Raw genomic sequence first — 16,168 nt, forward strand, 5'->3', positions numbered from 1 at the left:
CAAACTCGTCACCCACTTGCTGCGTGCGAGAGCCAGAAATAGCTGGAAAAGCTTTACACTGTACTTGATCACAAATTCAGTTTGTACAAGCGTGTACTCTTTACATGCAATGGAAATCTTTCTGACAGCCTGCCACACACAGTTTCCTCTCGACAGCTATGTTCCCAGAGTTGTATAATTAACCAGGATTTGGATACAGTTATTATTTAATTGGATAATCAAGCGTGAGTTGTATTTATTGCTCCTTTTTATATTAGTTTAACTAACACTTTATTAGTAGTTGTCGCTCTGGTACGGTTTTCTTTTTTAGTACCGTTATTTCTGAATGTCTGGTATTGGCGTGTGTTCATCTGTGTGCATGAGATGAAAAAAAAAAAAAAAAACAATTCTGATGAATAGGATTGCATAAGCCTGGGCTGGTTTGAAAGCTGTATCCTCTGTTTAAAGGAGGTTGGGTAACAACACTTTCTGCCTGTCATTGCAGCAGTTTAATGGTAACAGAAAGAAAAAAGCAATGTGCATTTTTGCAAGTGAGGGCTGAACCAAGCCAGGTCTTGATCTACACCTTTACCTGGAACTTATATAACCGTTTAGAGCAAAGTAACGTTTCATGGTTATATAGTTATGTCTTTAGACTGACAAAAGTTGTGTTGCTTCATGGTTTACTATTTGGATGACTAATTGTTTTTTTTTGTTCTTTTGTTCATCCAAAATGTCTTAATTTATCAAAAACACCCACGGGAAACTTATCGAGAACCTCAAGGCCAGGAATTAATCAGGGAAATTAAACATGCTCTCGTTCTCCACTTTAATAGAAACGCCTGTACACCTACATAATGCAATTAAAAAACGAGAGCATTTAATAAGCAATGTATAAAATCCTGCAGTTCGGAGTCAACAGCTTCACATCAGACATTAGACTGGAGGACTTTGTGGCGTGGCCACAAAGTTCCAGACAGATTTACATTTACTGAAGAGTCCCTTATCCACAGCAACTATGCAGTTGAGGGTTAAGGGTCTGCTCAAGGACCCAGCAGTAGTGGTGGTGCTGGGATTTGAACATGTGATGCAAGGTCCAATGCCTTAACCCCTGAGCTACCCCCTCCTGAAGTGAATACAGCAAGATCTTTTCAGAACCAAATGCTTCAAAGATCACTGTTTAGTGCTTTAGACTGTGGATAAACAATGACCTGAAGCAATTCTGACTTTGTTTGAAGAAGTGGAACATTCTGCAATGGGCAGGTGAATCAGCCGATGTGATCCAGCTGAGCCTGGCTAAACACCCCAAGAACAAGTCGACGCCTAAAAACATCTGCAGTAAAGGCCTGGCAGAACATCATCACGAAGGAAACCCAACATCTGGCCATGACTTTGGTTTGTCAGTCACTGACTGCAAATGATTTGCAATCTTATATTAAATAGGATTTATTATTGTTAGTTTGTTCGATTACTTTTCCACATATGAGGGACCATACACTACAAAAAGTGCTACAGCTCGAACCCTACACCGTTCACCCAATTTGGATGTTTATACTTATTTTAAAAAATCCAAATTTTGAGCTTGTTTGCATTTACTTCAACTCTAATACACACTATTACTTTTCACATAAACATTACAGGACAGTGAAATTCTTTCCTCACATATCTCAGCTTGTTTGGAGAGCTGAGGGTCAGAGCAAAGGGTCAGTCATGATTCAGCACCCCTGGAGCAGAGACGGGTTAAAGTGGGAGCTTGGTGGTCCCAAAACTTGAACCCCTGACCTTCTGCTCAGTAACCCAGAACTTAAAGCATTGAGCTACAAATTTATTATAGCCCTTATGGCTGAATAAATCACCCACAAATCTCCACAAAAAAAAAATTTGTAGTGGTCAAAACTTTAAAATATATAGTCTACTTTGGTAGACTGCAATGATGTTCAAACATATATGAAAATTTAGAATGCTGTGCAGCATTATTGAGGAATTGTTCTAATCTCCACAAAAAAAAACAACTTAGGTTTGGGGTGGTGAGGGTGGTGGTGGGGGACCTAAACCCCAAAAGGAAAGCATTTACAGAGCACCAGCGGCATGTTCGTTTCGACCTTGTCATTTGTTCATAACTTGGGAACATGTGCAGAATATTAACGTTTGTAAGAGAGATCTTTTTTTCTTTTTTTCCCCACTTCTGGCTTTTTTCACGTAGCACTTTCAACCTTAAGGCAAACATGCCAACTTTGAATATTCTCAGAGGACAATCAAGGAGGTGAAGGAAAACAAAAAGAATTTGTCCGTCTTCAGAAGCCGAGACTCAGGTAACCGTTACATCTCAAGTATCAGCGGCCTGAGGGGAGAGGCATCGGCATACAGGATGGAGAGGATGTCACCTCGGCAAATCCGCCTGCTGTGAGGGGAATAACGAACGACGGAGCCGCATGCAGACATTTTCCTAACCTCCAGTTTCAGCAGGCACGGCTCTCGCCCCCCCCGCCCCCCAAAAATAAGGTCATTTTGCTGACAGATGATGTTGCTATATTGAACCTTATCAGCTGTTAAATGGAAAGTATTCTGTCAGCAGTCTTGTTGTTCTAAACTGTATCTTTAAATATAGTACAAGAGACTTGGACGTCAATAAGCAGACTCATTTTCAGGCTCAGCCGGTCATTTCCTTTTTCATTTCTGCTTGTCTTTCAGGAACCGACTCCTGAGCCAACAGCTTCTTTAAATACATAGGTCAAGAGGATTCTGAGTCATGAACTACAGGCTTCTGCAGAGAAAACCTAAACACAGCGTGAACAGGTAATCAGATCACATATCACTCTAGTTTCGGACCTCTGTGACCATATGAGGTAAAGAAAAAGAGCAGAATTGTTTGCACGAATCATGTCCATACAAAGCAGTGGAATTAGGGGATTAACCCAGACCTGATAGCCCTCGTTAGGCCTCTTGGTAAAAACTAAACAAAAAACAAAATCAATTAAAATCAAGATTTCCTTTATATATACTGTATATATGTACTTATATACAACAAGTTTGGAAAGGCACATCGGACGAAAAAAAAAAAAAAACAAACCCCCCAAAAAATAAAAATACACTAACAAATCTAAGGGACAAAAAGGATAAAACCAGGACAACTGGAAGACATTTGTTTGGGAGTAAGAAATTTCCGGGCTCTTGTGTAGGAGGCGGCTTCATTCCTGAGTAGAAATGCTGTGTTTACTATTAGGTTGGTTTTATGTCTCAGCTTTAAGCTTGTTGCCTTCATGACCATTACGTTGAGGGTCATGTAGGGACACATTCAAGACAATTTTCACATATATAATAATAATAATAATAATAATAATAATAAAAAAAGATTATTACAACACTAATAAGTGCATGCACACTATAAAACATTGATCTTTGGATGGTGAGCCGTACTAACATCTACGTTTGGTTAGAGAGATGCAAGAAAACATTGAAGAAGTGGGCAGGATCTCTTCATGCAGCAGTGTTCAACACCCAGCCTACAGAGATAATCGGACTTACTGCTGTCCTTCATTCAACAGCTGCTCAAGTGATCATGGAAATGTAAGTGGTTTAAGGTTTAAATTCAACTCTTACGTCGGATATCTTCAACTGCTGGAAACATTATCGCCTCACCACCACATCAGCAGTCTTACGCAGAGGTTCCTTTGTGTACATAGAGTAAAAATCTGCTTTTGCTGAATAGCTTCATTTTAACCGTGACTAAATCAGCGCCATGGAGGTGACTGTCGTGACACACTGACCGCCACACACACAAAAATATGATCAAACACACACACAAAAAAAAAGGTGTCTCAGTAATAAAAATATGAAATAATACAAAAAAAAATAATAATAAAATGCAGTGAAATTTTGCCTTCATTCCCAACAAGGAACTGCATCAGGATGTATCTCTCACATCAAAGAATAATTAAATGCAATAATAAAAAAAAAAAAACGTGAAACCAAACCGGTTTCTCTGCAAATTCTGCTCCTGCATCCTCACATGACTCATACGGGTTTTAAAACACGAGAAGGCTTTGAAGAAAAAAAAACAAAAGAAAGTTTGCATTGACAGATTGGGCTTTTGAAGACAATTGGAAGCTGATGTGTTATTTCTCCAGCCGGAAAATGAAAGTGTACAATATAATCCTAGATCTTACTCAAAAGAGAGAATAAGATCATCTTCGGTTTATAATTTTTACGCAGAATGAAATTACATGATATAAAACTTCTCGTCAAGAAGAAGAGTGTGTGCTGGTGTTAAATCTCGACCCGGCGTCCCTGAATTAATCCTTCCAGATGTGAGGGAGTGAGGATCCTCCAGCTGTCCAGCCCACCCGGAGAAAAAAGAACGACGAGTCAAAGTTTTTCACGTGTGTGGCGAAACGAAAATATTTATAACAACGTGAACAATTCACGTACAATATGAACCCGACGTAATGTAATATGCGAAAGGCGGAGGGGTCAAAGGTTGCCTTCGTCCAGCATTTTATTGACCCCGTCACAGATCCTCTGCAGGTGGGCGCGGTAGACCTCGGAGGGGCTGTAGAGCGCCGCGAGGAAGTCGCAGTCGGAGAAGTGGTTGAAGACGTGGTTGATGCGGGCGTGCGATTTGGCCGTAAGGTGCCTGTTGATGGCTTGGTGCAGCAGCTCGCGGCAGTCGTTCAGGAGGCTGCTCATGACCCGCCGGTCGAAAGTGAAGTCGATCTGATGGAAGCTGACCGCCGTCATGGCCAGAGTGTGCACCTTTTTGCGGAAGCGCTCGACCAGCAGGAGCTCCTCGCTGCTGAACTGCCCGTTGCGGTAAAGCACGCCCAGTTTCACCACCATCTTGATGAGATTCTTGATGATCTTCTGCGCCTCTTTGCGGTTGCGCGTGTACTCCTTGGTAGCGCGGTACAGCTCATCCAGCACCTCGCTGCTCGTGTCGTCGATGAACAGGTTGGCCATTGCCTTGGTTGCCATCTTGCTCATGAGCTTCTTCTGGGCCTGCAGGGCCAGGTTCTTTGTGCTGAAGGAGTCCATGTTCTCTGAAAAAGGAGAACGAAAGAAGACATGATTATCCAGTGGGGAAAACATAGGAGTGGGATGAACTGGAGAAAGACATTTTTCAAACTATACTCAAAAACTCCAAACTACTACAGCAGATGTTTATTCGGAGTGCATCATGATGCAGCAGCACAACATAAAGGAAAAATAGATACATCAGGGAAAACCCCCCCCCCCCAAAAAAAAGAGTGCTTATTTCTGTGATCAAGGCCAGGGTTACAAAAGTAGCGTAAAGTTTTCGGTAAATTTCCAGAAACTTTCCATGGGAACTTCATTTGGGGAAGTTGGAAACTTGCCAGGAATTTAGGGGAATTTATAGGAAATAATTAGGAATTTTGGGAAATTAGAAATTGTATAGAAATTAGGGTTGCGAAGGTACACAAAAATGTACGGTTCGGTACAATTTCGGTCCGGTCAGGGGGCTATGGAATCTTATTTCCGGGACCGAGCGAGTAGCCACAGTAACACTGCACTTACTAGTTTCTTTTTTTAATACCTCTGAGAGAAACTCAGATTGTAACTATGTTCCGCACGTAAAAAGGATTGCATTAACCAAAAGCCCTGTACCGAAAGATTTCGATACGGATACGTGTACCGTTACACCTTTAATATAAACTGTACCATATACAAACATAAATATAAACTTTGTCTGGTCATAAGTTGAAATGCATGCAAACTATTTGATTTTTTATAAAATTTTTTACTTTGTGCAACGAAATATACTAACAATTAAATCAATCACTTACACACAGCACAAAGGAAGATTTAAATAAATGTACATAATTTATGTAAATGTACGTAATTTATGTAAATGTACGTAATTTAGCTGAATACTCCAAGATGGATTATTTTTGTTGGGTACATTATTTTGTGTGTAGGATATAAAAAATTGTGCTTGCATGTTATTGAGAAATGCACAGTGCATGTAGGGGGCGTGGCATTAGTGTTACTGCAGTAAGTGTGCTGTGTGCATGCGATGTGTGAATGTTCAGGGAAGAAATTCAATTGAAATTGCATTAAATCCGCTTGTTTTAACCAAAACCGGCCATTTTGTAAATTCCCAATTCATTCCCATTAATTCATGTTTTTAAAAATCCCTGGAATTTTGCAACCCTAATCAAGGCATGGTTGTTTGTACCAGAAAGGCTCGTTTGAGTTTTTCAGAAGCTGCCGAACCCCTGTGAATTTCTCACACACTACAATCTCGAGCGTTTTAAGAGAACGGCTGAACATGTGACAGTTCAGTGGTTAAAACAGCCATGTTGATAAGAAAGGTCAGAGGAAATGGCCTTCACGATCTACACATTTTTGCATCTCAGCATGAACAAAACCTTACCTTGTGATGGATGAACTACAACAACAAGGCCACATCAGGTTCCATTCCTGTCAGCCAAAAACAGGAATTTGAAGATTTCATGGGCTCTTTGAAACTGGACTCTTTCCCAGTCTGTCCATGAGGAGGGGAACCTGATGTGGCCTTCTGCTGTTGTAGCCTATCTACCTCAAGATGATGTTTCATGCATCCTGAGATGCTTTTCTTCTCACCCCAGTTGTAAAATGTAAATCATTCAGTAGGAGTTTCTGAAATTGCCAAACCAGCCTGGCCATTTTCCTCAGACCTCAATCAACAAGGCATTTTCCACCCACAGAACATCTTGTCTAGTCAAACCAGTCTCTGGTCTCCTTAATCAACAAAGTGTTTCTGACCCTCTTCACACTATATACCAATTGATCAACCGATCAGTTTTTAGAACAGATGCAGGATAAAAAACAAACTACCTTATTAAAAAAAAAAAAGTACTGAATAGTGAAAATGTGCTAAAGGAAATCTAAAAATATTCAATGCTAAATATAATTCGAATCAATAAATCACAATATAGCGCTCTCCATGCTGCACGAGGCCTTGTGTAAAAACAAACCGCTCGCGGCGTCAGTGATTCGCCTCTAGAGGCCGCTCTTTTAATGACAGCGGATCGGAAGCCCGGAAAAACTACCGGTATAGATTTTTGCAGAAAGCCGATCCAGCCATTGACTATCTGTGCCTCAACCACTGTTAATAACTGTTGGAAATTTTTAGTTTGAAAGACAACCTTTATTATTAAAATACAGATATGATTTTAGAAACATATTTAAGATTACATTTTTTAAATATGTTTTTGGCATTGTTCAGTGGGCCGTTACTAATGTGGGTACGGGCCGTATTTTGCTCACAGGCCATAGTTTAGGGACCCCTAGTCTACAGTACATTGTGTGAAATTCCCAGGAGATCAGCAGTTTCTGAAATACTCAAGCCAGCCCATTAACTGATCCATCATTGGTTAGGACCAGGGAAAGGTGTACCTAATTGGACAGTGGGTATGTTTGCATAACAGAAAATCATTTTAAAATAACTGAGCGAGCATGAAATCTGTGATGAATCGTCACTGAGTGTAAAAGATTATGGCTATATTATGCCTTCATGCCTTTTAAAGCCAACAGAACGACTGAGGAGGAGGCAAAAATGACAAGAAAGGAACTAGCTACTGGCCATCAGTGTAGTTTTAGATGTTTGCATAACTCTATTCTTACTTCATCTACTGCTCTCACACACACACACACACACACACACACACACACACACACACACACACACACACATACACACATACACACATACACACACACACACACTTGCTTGCTTGCCACCAAGGCTGAAAGCATCCATTCTGGAGAACCGTGTCACTGGAGTCATTTAATTTTGTGAGGAGTTGGACTGATATTGATTTCCTCCCCACTCAAGACATCCTGCCAAACAGGAAGCACGCCGCTGCAGATTCCAGTTGTGTCGGTGTCTCACTCTGATCTCCCACAGATTTCTTTTGCACAACAAAGCTTGCAAAGCTGTTCTGTTCTTTACAAAGCTTTATATCAGAGTTTTGTGTGCTTCCTACAAACACGTACTATTACGGAAATGATGAAATCCAACACCTGGCACCTAGAGCATTGATTCTCTCTCATAACAATCACACAGACTCAGACACATGCTACCCTCTCCCTTTGTGTACTCTTTTTCAGAAGCTGATAGAAGATCTTCTGAAACTTTTAGGTTTTATATACTTCTCTTCAAAATAAATTTAAACTCTACAAGGCCCGAACTGTAATCAGAGTAGGAGATCCTTCACTTTCCAAAACAATGCGTTTCCACTAGAGTTTGGCATCACGGCTACAAAATATTGCCATAACAACATTTTATCCCTCAAGCTCTAAAACAGGCAGCTCTCAATAGCAAAAACCAATAAAAGAGGATTTGATGTGCATCCAAAACCTGATTTCTGAAGTTGAAGTGGAAAACTGTTCATGAAAAAAAAAAAAGAAAAAAAAAAGAGGATGTACACAATTTCCCGTTTACATAAAAAAAAAAAAAAAAAAAAAACACCAGTTGATCAAACAAGGCAGGCTTTTGGTGTGTGACCTTTTGGTTTGGCTACCACAGAAAGTGAATATTGGAAGTTTAACTTTTGAAAGCTTCACATCCAAATCACCACACACTCATCTCCATGAAAACACTGTCTGGCTCAGTACCAGTGAACGGTTCTAAGAGAAAGTGCACATCTGCTTATAAGATGGTTGCAACAACAACATGTATAGTATTGAGGTAAAGTCTTTAAAAGAAGTAAAAATCTATTAATTAAAAGTTAAGCATAGACATTAGGGATGTGAATATCCATAACTGAAGCCGATGTGATTCAATGTATTATGATATTCAATGCAATGTGCTTTTAGTTCTTTGGTTTAGACACCTGGTTTAAGTGCCTTCTGATTTCTAACGCATGGCCCTTGCACAAACAGGCCTCTGTTAAGCAAAAAAAAAAAAAAAAAAAAAAAAAAAAAAAAAGAAGGGGAAAAAAAAGAAGAAGAAGTGATTCAGACATTCTTTTAGTGTTTTGCATCCAGTAAGATGCAGCTCTACCTCTGCCATGTTAATCTGCATTCTATGCCACACGCCTCGGTCTACGTAGCGCCGCGATACGTTATTCACGTAGCAGCGGTGATGCTGAGAAACAGTTTAGCGAGAATAAATCACACATTTATCTACATTAGAATTCACAATTATCTACATATATAAAATAATAAAATTACAGCGCATCTACTAATAAATATCCAAATAAATCGGCTTTTACTGATGAAAATTTGTTTAAAACGATGTATCGTGATACAAATGCCAACTTTTTTTTTTAACATCCCTAATAGGCAGAAATAAATGTTCATGAAAGGACATATAAAAAGATTTTGAGATTTATTCACACACGCGATGCAAAGTATAATCTCGAAAAGCATAAAGCAGGCAAATGTGAGAAAACGCTTCCTTTTTTTTTCTTTTGGCAAAGGATAACCAATCAGACTGTGGAGTCTGCAGCACTCGAATGGTATGCTGAACTCAGTAAAAAAAAAAAAAAAAGAAAAAAAAGACAGAAGTGACAGACAGCAGTGTGGAAGCAATTATCAGCACCAGAGATAATCCATCATTACAACAGCACAACGGCAGGAAGTGGCTTTAATTTAGAGTTCGGCGTGGTCCTCAAAAGACCTTTTAAAACATGGAAGTGTTTTTCATGCTAAAGGACACACTGGGTGGGGAAACTGTGTAAAAAAAAAAAAAAAAAGAAAAGAAAGAAAAAAAAAAAGAAAAAAAAGAAATAAAGAAAAAGAAAAAAAAAGATATATTACACACACACACACACACACACACACACACACACACACACACACACACACACACACACACACAGTCTATTTTAATATCTGCCCACTGAAAATAGATCACATTATTGCATGCTCTTACTCCAGACATCTGAAATATATAGTATAAAAAAGATAATTAGACAAATCAGACGTTTCAGAGAATAAGCCAAATTCTTGATCTTTAAGACTTTGCCATGACTGACAACTTCCTGACTATTGAGACCAGTGGTGGACAAAGTACACAAACCATGAACTTGCGTTGATACACTTAGCAAAATATTACTCTAGTAAAGGTAACTTTTTTTGCTAAAAGACTCTTTACTTTATCAACATAGTTTATGTGAAAAGACTGTTATTCTCAACACCAATATACTAATAGAATGATATTAGTGAGTCAAACACTGATAGCTATTAAAATTTTCCAAAACCTTCAAAAATGCTAAAGACCATGGGTGTTGAAGCGAGTTGTAGTCAGGAGTTTCTCCCATCATTTATCACTCTCCAAATGTTATACTTGCTGTTGAACTGATACTGAACTGTATGTTAGTGATAAGTAGATACCACCAAGCGCCAATCAAAACAGGTTCAAAACAGAGCGTGTTGGACTGGTTCCGTTTTAATATCCACTCATAAATAAAAAGGAACGACTGATTTCTGTCTCCCCAAATGGAAATACTTCAGTAAAGAAAAGCTACTTAAGTACAGTAACGTATTACATTCACTTCATTGCCGTCCACCACTGGTGCGGACACTGAAACCTCCATCTGAAAATGTTAAACGTATAACTGTCTTTTATTAGATTATGATCTAAATTCTTGTGGCTCACCGAGCAAACTCAGAATGTTACGTGCGATGCTTAGACATTACGGAAAAGAAAATCGTTAAAAAGAAATCGGATTGGAGGAATTCATCAGCGCTGTGGTACCGAATACTGAGAACATCCTCAACATCATCATCGTTGCTTTCTCTTCAGCATTCATTACAAATCACAAGTCTGATCAGCTTGACATGATCTATCGTTCTCCTCCGTTGGAGAAGACCCTGCTTCACCCAGCCTGAATAACATCACCTGAGATCAAAGGGGGAGTTCTTTGAAGAAAGCCATACAAGGTGAAGCAAGGTTGGAGAGATATACGAGCGCTACGTTGCAAAAAAAAAAAAAGATGCAGAGATGAGAACAAAAGCACTATAACACAAGCAGGTCAAAACTTAAGGCCCACCGCATTACTCTTCTAACACAGAACGTCGCTTAGATCACATTTTTGCGCATCTGCAGTGTCTTTCAATGAGATAATGAGGTTTCCCAGCAGGGTTTGGAGCCTCAGATAAAGCAAAAAAAAAAAAAAAGAGTTTGGTAATCTAAGCCGGTGCTGGATGCATTTTTAAAGAAGTTAAGACGGCCATATAACCTGCATGCGCTCCGTATTGAAATTCAGAGGCAGCCTTCAACCAAGACATGATAACATTGCCAAGTGTGGTGCAGGAATATGGTTTTGAACTCTGGCCAAGGAACTACTGGGCAGCAACTAACCATCAAGCACTGTCATTTGTGGTTAGTTTTACACAAGTGCGAATGAAAATATTTCATGGCCGTAAGTAACGGCAAGAGGAACAACAGCTGTTCTTACTGTACACATGGATTTCATGAATTTCTACAAAACCTAAAAGGTGAAAGGAAGGAGTTTTCTGCACAATCCTGGAAATTGAACATCCTTCTACAGAACTAGGATGGAACACACACACACACACACACACACACACACACACACTCTCTCTAAAGCAGCTGAGGCTGAGAGAACAGTGTGTTCATGCTTTGTTTTCCTCAATGTTTACCTGACCAAAAGATTTACACAAGACAAAAGGCCAGGAACTCAAACTCACCTTCATGAAAGTGTAACACCGGCATCTCCATGTTCAACAACATCTCCATGTTAAAGTGACTGGAATGAAGCCAGAAAGCTTCCAGGCAGTGTCATGCAACTTGGTGTGTGTGTGTGTGTACCTTGATTGCCTCAGGTGAGAAAGGGTGTGTCTAAATAGATAGCACCTGATACTCGAGTCCAGTATCTCGTCTCGCCCGGCCCACTACACCTTCCTAGCTTTTTATTTTACACAATAAATGTATGCTGGATTTTCAGGTATAGAACTACAGCCAATACACAATTTGCTGCTTTGTTTGTAAGTTTGTAAGTCAGTCCTTAGTTTGAATGGCACGAGTGTGTGTGTATGTCTGTGTTGAGATATCTCTGTTTTTGATTATCAAGCAGCAGGTTTCACCATGTCAATTTTAAGACCTTTTTGGGACCAATATGTATAAAATTTAAGACCAATGTCACTCATGCAATCTAACACACACACACACACACACACACGTTGTTAGCAACTTTACCAAACCCTAAATCAAGCAAACTTGCACAATAGCTGAAACATAAAATTCGTTTTACGCCTGTGATACAATCAAAGGGAGCTTTGCGACAATAACAGGAAGCTGATTGGCTATTGCATGTTGGTCTCATCAGTAGTCATAATACAGCAAATTATATTTGGACCAGCGAAAGAAAGAACTAAAAACAAACAAACCAACCAAAGAAAAGTGCTGTTTCAGCATTTTAATGAGCATTAGAGGTAGCATTATATAGGAAACTTTTTTTTTTTAGGCCACAGAAGCCTGAGGCAAAATGAATTATTCAAGGTTGCCACAAAACAAGTCAGAGATGAATAATTCAAGCTATAAAATAAATAAAACGCTTACTAAAGATGTAATTAGCTGCAGGTGAAAGTGACCAGAATCTGCATAACAATAAACCACCAGAAACTGAGAAAATCTGAGGTGTGATTTTTTTTCTTTTCTTTCTTTTTCAGCTAATGTTTCTCGAGCGAGGAATCGTATCGAGCGCACATTTGTTGGACTGAATGATATGGAGGAGACCACAGCCAAAAGCATTTCCTGTACTCTTTGCAGTTGCACACAAATATCTCTTGTGAGTGTGTGTGAGACTTTGTATAGCAGAACACACTTGTATGTTTGGGGAAGAGGAGGAGGTGGCGGTAGTGTGGGGGATTGAGCTTTCTTTTCAGTGTCATTCTGCGGCGTTTACTGCTACAATTTGGCTCGTGACAAAGCTTTCTCTCAGGGCGTTCAGGCTCTGTAACACCACAAAGAATAGGCTTTTTGTAGCTGCTAGATGAGGAGGATTCGCTGATGCTGCCGCTCAATGGGAAACTTTCATTTCATGGCCAAACAATTAAACGGAGGGTTTTTCCATTTTATTGCAGTCTTATGAGTTTAGCGACGTCCCGTGTTTTCGCAATCCTTATATTGCTGACTATTAGTGTTGCGGAGGTCGAACTTTGAAAGTGGAAACTCAAATCAAAATGTCTGTCTTTTCGAGACCTTAACTCACATCTGAACTCCACAACATAAAACTGGAAATGTTCAGCGTACGAGCAAAAAACTTCATCCATTTGTTTCATTTCCAGGATAAACTATTCCTTCATATTGACTAAAAATATCAAGTTAGAACCTTAGATAACACACACAGGTGTTGTATCCTGGGATACAGATGAAGGTGCCGTGCACTTTGCAGGCTAGTAAATCAGGTCGCGTCACCTCCACCCTGTAAATAAGTTACCTGGGATCTTAACACACCAAGCTGCTATATAGCTGAAAAAGCTGGAGGTGCTTCATGCAGTAGGATCTGGGTCTATATTCTGAGTAGCAAAATCAAATCCTTCATCAACAAATTTTTCATATAAAATTAAATACAATCCAACATTTTTAATTATAGAATGAATGATTTTTACATTTCTGGCATTTGGCAGAGTCCAGAGTGACTGTTAATTGAGGGTTAAGGGTCTTGCTCAGGGAACCAGCAGTGGAAGCTTGGTGCTGGGATTTGAACCCACGACCTCCTGATCAGAGGTCCATCATCTTATCCGATGAGCAACCACATCCCAGGTGCATATCAATCATTCCAAAATATGACAAAGAAAATGTATTAATTAAAGAATAATGAAGGCGAAAGCCAGTCTGACAGAAGGTTTAGTGCTAATAATATGCAGATCTGGCCATATGGATGAAGGACCGTTACCTTCTTTTTCGACGTTCCAAACAGGACATTGGGGCCTGTGGAATCTCCTCTGCAACCTTGTACGATTTTTCAATATAAAAATGCAGGTAATGCACTTTTCCAAGCTTTTCTATGTCCTTTAACTGTGATAAATAGAGACATCCTGGAGATATAGATGGATTTCCAGGTGCAATGCTTATCAGTGGTGGCAAAGGAACGATATGGTTTATTAGTTAAAGCGTAATAAAGGGAGAAGGCCGACCTGACGAAAGGGTTCAGTACTAATAATATCACCCTTATCAGACTCTAATGAGGTGTCTCCATATGGCATGAGCTAGAACAGATTTATTCACCTGTATGAGACATGCAGCAGGCTGTGTCTCCTATCTGCTGGCATCTCAAGTGCTTTAGAATGCAAATGATTTTGCTGGACAAACCCCAAAAACATGATCAAGAGTGTAATGTGAGCTTCTCACCACCAAACCCAAGTTTAACACCATGATTTCTGGCTGATTTAGCATTTTAGGACCCCATACAGGACCCCATGATCTGATCATTCATGTAGATCTGCATATACAGATGAAGGAACTTCACCTCCTTTGTGACGGGAGACGTCTTCACTTAATCTTTTTACATGTTAAGGTGAAGGTTTAGTATCAATATCATCACCCTTATTAGATTCTAATAAGGTGTTTGCATATGATATGAGCTGAAATTGAGAACCTATAACCTACTTATTCACCTGCATGAAAGTGTGTAGGACATGCAGCAGGCTGTGTTTCCTCTGCTGGCATCTTAAGTGCTGTATAATGAAAATTATTTGCTGGACAGACAAAAAAAAAATCCCTGTACATAGTTCTTGTCATCAAAAGTGTAACGAGATCTTCTGACCACCAACCCAACACCGTCACCTCTGGGTTGTTTGGAGTCCATCATGGACTTCATGAATTGATCAAATAGTGTTGATCTTCTACCTTCTTTTCTTTTTAAAGCAGGCTATGAGGGCTGTCAAATATAGGATCTACTCTGCAACCTTGTAAACCTCTTTTACATACTATATAAATGCAGGTGATACATTTATTCAAGCTTCTCTATAACAACATTTAACTACGATCACATTCTGGAGGTTCTAGATGTAGAAAATAGGACCTATTTATTGACCTGTATGGAAGTGTATATGACATGGAGTAGCTTGTATCTCCTATCTGCTGGCATCTTGAATGCTAGAAAGACAAAAATCCTTGTACATAGACCTGATGACCATGAGTGTGATTAGATCTTTTGACCACCAGCCCAAGCACCAAGTTTAGAAGATAGAACAGCATGAGTTCAAGTTTTACAGCCCCACCAAGAACTCCATAAATAGTAGATCTGATCATAATGGATGAAGGAGCTTTACCTTCTTGTCGACGTTTCAAAGCAGGACACCGGGGGCCGTCAAATGCGCGATCAACTCCGCAACCTCCTTAAATCTCCATCGGAGTACAACTGTTCGTGGCGGCCATCTCATGAGACCATTTATAACCCTAGGACTTCTAAACCTTCTAACAAAAAGCTGGAGGAGATGTCTACAAGGACAGGAATATATAATAATAATAAAGGTATTTACTGCCGTGAATAATTGAAGAAGTGGTGGTCCGGTTCCTCGCCGCCTCTCTTCCCAGATCGGTTACAGGAGTTAGTGTTACATGACTCCACCTTTAACCAAAAGTTTCAAACTCTCCAAGCTCCTAGAGACCAGATTATTGATGGCTCGCTTAGCCAATCAAAACGGGCGAATCAGCCGCCACTACAGCCAATCAGAAAGAAGAAGACGACCAGTTCGTTTTCCCCGCCCACTTTTCTATCTTGATGTTAGCAAGTGATAGAAAAATTTAATTATGGAACTTTGATTAATTATAGATAATTGAATTGGGAAATGGGAATGCAATTTATTTCCTTTTAGTTTATACATTTCACACCAGTATTGTCAATATCGTTACCAATACTGATGTTAGCATGTGATAAAAAATTTAATATTTAAATAAAACTAGCGTGGGTTTATCTTACTTTTGATAATTTACTGTATTGGGAAATATTGATACCACTTATTGTACTTTTTTTGTTTGACATTGGTACCAATATCAATAAAAATAATAATATGATTGTTTTTCTGTAATATATTATCATCAGTACTGTTCGCAGTTCAGTTTCCAAAGCTTCACAGTTTACATTGATGTTGGCAAGTGATAGAAAATGTATATGAATTTAATACATTTAATAAATTATATTAATATTAGAACATTTGCAAGTGAAAATAATGTTAAAGTAGGGATACCACTTATTGCCGTTTCGATCCGATA

The 16,168-nt window shown here is 39.3% G+C and overlaps 1 protein-coding gene across 3 annotated transcripts; it reads right to left on the reverse strand.

Annotated features, from left to right (window-relative positions):
• Nucleotides 1-3,952: 3,952 nt before the first annotated feature.
• Nucleotides 3,953-15,550, reverse strand: tnfaip8l1 (tumor necrosis factor, alpha-induced protein 8-like 1). Of its 3 annotated transcripts, none has more exons than XM_083559460.1 (2): nt 15,226-15,550; nt 3,953-5,015 (listed from the first exon to the last, which is right to left on the reverse strand). In XM_083559460.1, exon 2 carries the CDS (start codon nt 5,008-5,010, stop codon nt 4,450-4,452), a length of 561 nt encoding a protein of 186 aa, XP_083415586.1. In that variant the 5' UTR covers nt 5,011-5,015; nt 15,226-15,550; the 3' UTR covers nt 3,953-4,449. The 3 variants fall into 3 exon arrangements, with proteins under 3 accessions (XP_083415586.1, XP_083415587.1, XP_083415585.1); XM_083559461.1 differs by having other exon boundaries at nt 15,436-15,545; XM_083559459.1 differs by lacking the exon at nt 15,226-15,550 and adding an exon at nt 11,638-11,774.
• Nucleotides 15,551-16,168: the final 618 nt, after the last annotated feature.

Source organism: Silurus aristotelis (genome assembly GCF_946808225.1).
Source record: "Silurus aristotelis genome assembly, chromosome: 13".
Lineage (NCBI taxonomy): Eukaryota > Metazoa > Chordata > Actinopteri > Siluriformes > Siluridae > Silurus > Silurus aristotelis.